This window comes from Arachis ipaensis, chromosome B10 (assembly GCF_000816755.2).
Source record: "Arachis ipaensis cultivar K30076 chromosome B10, Araip1.1, whole genome shotgun sequence".
Classification (NCBI taxonomy): Eukaryota; Viridiplantae; Streptophyta; class Magnoliopsida; order Fabales; family Fabaceae; genus Arachis; species Arachis ipaensis.
Window position 1 is genome coordinate 132,882,298 of NC_029794.2, and position 5,722 is coordinate 132,888,019.

The 5,722-nt window shown below is 37.2% G+C and overlaps 2 protein-coding genes across 3 annotated transcripts in view; one reads left to right on the forward strand and one right to left on the reverse strand.

Moving 5' to 3' along the window:
- Positions 114-2,826, forward strand: LOC107623298 (SWI/SNF complex component SNF12 homolog). 2 transcript variants are annotated; one of them, XM_016325506.2, is made up of 3 exons: positions 114-335; positions 514-2,128; positions 2,521-2,826. In XM_016325506.2, the coding sequence occupies exons 2-3, from the start codon at positions 567-569 to the stop codon at positions 2,591-2,593; spliced, it is 1,635 nt and encodes a 544-aa protein (XP_016180992.1). In that variant the 5' UTR covers positions 114-335; positions 514-566; the 3' UTR covers positions 2,594-2,826. The 2 variants fall into 2 exon arrangements, with proteins under 2 accessions (XP_016180992.1, XP_016180993.1); XM_016325507.2 differs by having other exon boundaries at positions 115-335; positions 541-2,128.
- Positions 3,665-5,722, reverse strand: part of LOC107623861 — a 3,226-nt gene continuing 1,168 nt past the window's right edge. Inside the window, 6 exon segments of the mRNA XM_016326255.2 lie at positions 3,665-4,058; positions 4,061-4,163; positions 4,245-4,345; positions 5,110-5,157; positions 5,266-5,350; positions 5,619-5,722. Of these exon segments, the coding sequence (XP_016181741.1) occupies positions 3,978-4,058; positions 4,061-4,163; positions 4,245-4,345; positions 5,110-5,157; positions 5,266-5,350; positions 5,619-5,722 (522 nt within the window). The 3' untranslated portion in view covers positions 3,665-3,977.

The following is a 5,722-nucleotide window of genomic DNA, read 5'->3' on the forward strand; positions in this document are numbered from 1 at the left end:
TGTTTTTCAGAAGTAAAACAGTCTTTAACGTAATATTACTTAATTGGATACGGATAAAACTGTGGTGTATCAAAATTAAATTAATAATAAATTCAAAACTTTTAACAGGCAGAATAGCTAACGACATCGTTTTAGGGGAAGCGTTAATCACTGACTGAGCTTTGACCTCGGAATTCGGCGATTCTCGCAACCCAAACCTCCATATTCGCCTTCCTTCTTCCTTCTCTCCCTCCACGGTTACGTCTCTCTGATGGTCCTTCTGTTTTCTTCCGTCTACTACCCACTGCATCAACACTAGTCTCCTTTTCACTGGATCCTCCTAATCCCAGATCGAGGTAAACCCTAAACCCTACTCTATTCCTTAAATAATCTCATTTTGGAACCCAAATCCACGACTTATGTGCTAATTCATGACTTTTATACTTTTAATTCGGTCTGTATACACGCCCACCGTGTTCCCATTTAAGATCAACTCTTGAATTTTGGATTTTTTTTCTTTTGGTTTTGGTTTAGGTCTTTTTCTTACCGCTTTTTCTGTAGACTGGTTGACTAGGTTTTAGATAGTGATGTCGAACAACAACAATAATAATCCTTCTAAGGGTATTGGGGCTCCGTCCTCGTCGGCTTCCTTCGGAAATTCGGCAATGCCCTCCCCCGGAAACCCTGGTTTCTCACAATCCCAAGCACAAGCACAGCTTGCTGCTGGTTTTCAAGGGCAGTTCCCAATGTCCCAAGCCCACGCCATTGCTCAAGCTCAGTCCAAAGCAGCTCAAGCTCATGCTGCCCAAGCTGCTGTTCATGCTCAATTCCAGGCTCACTTGCAGGCTCAGAGTTTGGCTTTAAATCAAGGCCAGTCTGTTGGTTTGGGGAATTTGGGGGTGTCATCGCCGTCAGTGTCTACACCTGGCAATATGAGTGGAAAAAGGATCCCATTGAAACCCCCTATTCGCCCTGTAGGGTATTCTCCTCCAAACACATTCTCGCCTCTAAGACCGATGGAACTAACGCCTGCTGCTCGAAGGAAGAAGCAGAAGGTCCCTGAGAAGCAACTTCAGGATAAAGTAGCTGCTATCCTGCCAGAGTCTGCTCTGTATACTCAGCTTCTTGAGTTTGAGTCTCGGGTTGATGCTGCGCTTGCTAGGAAGAAGGTTGACATCCAAGAAGCGCTTAAAAATCCGCCTTGTATTCAGAAGACTCTTCGCATATATGTCTTCAACACTTTTAATAATCAAATTCGCACAATTCCCAATAAGCCAAATGCCGAGCCACCTACTTGGACGTTGAAGATAGTTGGGAGGATATTGGAAGATGGCGTAGACCCTGATCAGCCTGGGGTGGTGCAGAAGTCGTCTCCGTTGTATCCAAAGTTCTCAGCTTTCTTCAAGAGAGTAACGATTTCTTTGGATCAGAGACTCTATCCTGATAACCACATTATTCAGTGGGAGAATTCTCGATCTTCTGCTCCTCAGGAAGGTTTTGAAGTAAAGAGGAAAGGGGACAAGGAATTTACGGCGACAATACGGTTGGAAATGAATTATGTCCCCGAGAAATTTAAGCTTTCACCAGCATTGACTGAGGTTCTTGGTATTGAGGTTGATACTCGTCCTAGAATTATTGCTGCAATATGGCATTATGTAAAGGCCAGGAAGTTGCAAAACCCAAGTGACCCTTCTTTCTTTCACTGCGATCAGCCTCTGCAGAAAGTATTTGGTGAAGATAAGATGAAATTTACTATGGTTTCACAGAAAATATCACACCATTTGTTTCCTCCACAGCCTGTACTTTTAGAGCATAAGATCAAGCTCTCGGGAAATTGTCCAACTGGAACTGCTTGTTATGATGTAACTGTTGATGTTCCATTTCCTATTCAGAGGGAGTTGTCTGTACTATTGGCCAATGTGGAGAAGAACAAAGAGATTGAGCTATGTGATGAATCGATATGTGGAATCATTAGAAAAATCCACGAGCACCGTAGGAGACGAGCATTCTTTCTTGGTTTCAGTCAATCTCCTGTAGATTTTATTAATGCCATGATCGAGTCTCAAAGCAGGGATCTGAAACTTGCAGCTGGAGAACCCAGTCGCAACACTGAAAAAGAGCATCGATCGGATTTCTACAACCAACCATGGTAATCTTTCTGATCTATCTCTTGTCTAGTGTTTTGGTATCTGCCAATTTAATTTGTTTTCTTTATTTATCTGCATTTCTCTTCTATGATGTTAGACATGGTAATGATTGACCTAAGGATATTACTTTAGAATGATGTATAGTCTACTAATCAATAATTTAAAAAATTGTCAAGTGAGAATGATGTGTGACAAAACTATGACTATTATTTGGTTGGACTTATCTAGCCATTGGGATGTTTCATTTCACTTCATTTTCAAATGGCTAGAATGCATAAGGTGCTTTTCCTTCTGTTCATTTGCAAGTTATCAATCTTCATGACATTTTCCTTCCGTAACGTGAATACAAAAAATTCAACATGATATTTTACATGCTGTTTGACAACTTGGACAGGGTCGAAGATGCTGTTATTAGGTATTTGAATCGCAAACCGGCATCAGGGAGCGACGCACCAGGAAGCACGTGATGCCAGCAGTATCAGGTTTCATTAATCATTCTTCCATTTTGGCGACACATGTGAAGATGTATTTTGGGAATTTTCGAAGTAGCTAGCTTTCCATGCAGCTGGAACCAATGCTGCACCTTTTGTAATGCCATATATGTTGTATGAGTCAGTCTGAGAACAAATAGTTGCAGTGATGCTAATTGTCCTATCATGAAAAAAATGGTATCGGTTTCCGATTCACTGTTTGCAGTTCAGTTTGGTGGAATGTTATTTTTCTAAAAGCACCAATATGATGAAACAGCCACACTTTGAAAAGGGGGTCTGGCCTGAAGAACCATAACTATTTGTTGCTTGGTTCTTGACACGAGGATGGAAGTAAGGCAAATTCGAATTTGTGTTTGGTATAACTTGAGCTTGGATCCTAGAATTTAGATCATCTCGTTGGCATGCTTAATTTTAAGATTTAAGCTCAGGTTACCAAAATTCCATATGGTTCAAATTGGATGAAGTTATAAATTCGACAAAGTTAGTAAAATTCGATAAAAGTTATAACAATGGTGATTGATTGTTTTACTTTATCCATTTGTTGTTCACTTAGCATAATTTTGTTCTGTTTACATCAAAAGAGCTAAACCGTTTAGGTATAAATTGTCACATCATCTGTTTGTGGTTAAATTGAATATTCTCTCCGCAATAATACAAATAATTTAAAAGTCCAAAACAAATTTCATGAAAATAATAATATTAATAATAATCGGGTGCACTACTATCTATTAATACGCTTATATGATAATCCTTAAGTCAACGTATAATCCAAAAAGTCTAATATAATATAACCTTGATTCTTTTCCAACATGTCTGCTATAGGATATAATTTTTCCAACATCATCACTAGTTAAAAAGCAGAGCAAGGATTTGCTTGAGAGTTGAGCCCCAGTGTAAGCTAGATCTCAGGTTGTTCTTACATACGATAATTACATGTTACATTACATACATATTTAAAGAACTGCAGCAGTCCATGCTTCAACAAAGAAGTGATGCAAGTTTTACATCAACAAAAAGCAATTTAAATAACGAGAACTGATCATTTTCCATTTGTTTTACGCCCAGTTTGATCTACTATCATCCAATCTAACTTTCATGTCACAGCAATAGTGATACTTGGTTGAATATTGCACTTTTACAAGATAAGAAACATACGTAAAAAAAACTAAAATCTTGATCAATGAACTACCAAACTATTGATTTGTCAGGCGTTTTTATTCAAAAAATTGCCACACTAGATCATTTTCTCAGGTGCTGAGATCACCAAAAACCAGTGATGCTGGGAAGTTCAATATTTAAAAAGAGAGAAAAAAACAAAGAGAGGACAAATTTTACTAGTTTTGAACCTAATCTTACTCCATCAAAGCAATACCAATGTTACAAAGACTAGTGCCAGGAAGGGGCATATTACTGGAGAACTTGGATCAAAATGCGATTGTTTATACAGTACGTCCCATTCTTCGTTAAGAATGCGTTCATTGCTTGAGTCCTCGACGGGAACCGTACTGTGGCCATTCTATTGAGTTCTGAGGATTCAGGTGTAAGTCTGAAAATGCAGGAGCCCTATTATCTCGGGAGAATAATTACATTTAACATAAAATGAATTTATAAAGTAGATGAAATTAACCTTGTAAAGATATTGATGGAGGAATGATCGAATTCACAACCAGACAGTATGCGTTCTATATCCACAAACTGCGCATTCCTTGGAATTCCTTGAATTAGAATCTATCAAATTTAAGAAACACTTAAATAAGAATGGTGGTTCAAGAGAAGTCTACATAAAACAGAAAGCAGATAATTAATTCTCAAGACAACTTCACCACCATAAAAAAGATCCACTTAAAATTTCACCTATGAAAAGCAAAAATTAGGCTTAAATATATTTTTAATCCCTATAAGGTCATAAGGACAGATCATTTTTGGTTTACTTAAAATTACTCTTCCTCATTTTTTCAGTATGTTTTCGTAATGATACCTGTAAGAATCAAAAGGAGATTCTTAAAATATTTATAAGCTCAAAAAAAAAAATTACCTTTACAAGTACTGAATGCTATTCTATAACATTTACAGGGGGCCAAATTTCAGAATGGCAACGAATTAAAACCATAATATTAAGGGGAAAAGAAAAGAAGTAAAAAAATGAAGGTTAAGAACTAAATTAAACTAATCTAATTATGAACTTTGCTATATCAGAGTCACACCTTCGCTTTATTAGCAAATAAAAATACAATCATGTGCTGCAAAGCAGGAAAAAACAGTGGGAGTGCAAATAATATATTTCAACAACGATGCAGTTACGTGCATGATCATTAGTTAGATGTGATGATTCAAGCAGCTTCGGCTTGGTCATGAATCTTGACAGTTCCATGTTGTATGAAGGGCTGTTTTATTTGTATTGCTAACATACAAGAATCCATCATCAAAACATAACTACTTTCTAATATTTCTGGAAACCAGATAAGCAAAGACAAAAACACAATTATACTTACAGTTTTTCCATTATAGGGAGTTACAATATCCCATTCTTCACGATTGACCTGATGCCGATGAAAAGAACAAAAAGTAAATCAACATTTTTCCAAGCATAGCCAAATATATAATAATCATTTTCCCCCCTTGCCAAGGCTACACGCAGAGCAGCGTACCCTTTCCAATTTGTACAAGCGACCCTTCCTATTAATCATCCTTACAGCTTCATCCATGGCATTACGAGAAGGGAATTGCACCATCCTGGTGGTAACAAAAAATTCAATCTGAAAGTAATAAAATACTCATGAAATGTAACAGGAAAACAATGGAATGGACCTTTGCCTTTCCCTTCAATTCATCCAAACATTAAACAATCAATTTAATCACTTTGATGGACAATAATTGCATCCAAACATAACATGATTTCACATCATTTTAGCCCACTGTTTATCCAAACATGTCTATGGCAAAAATGCTAAATCTTTAACAATTCCCCTAAATCAAGACTTAAGAAGATGGAATACATTACATTGCACGTGGAATAAAACTCCGGGTGTATTCCATTTTAACATCCTCCAGAGTCAAATTTAAACCTTCGAGGAAGTTAATGACATCTGTTTTCAGTGTATTTTT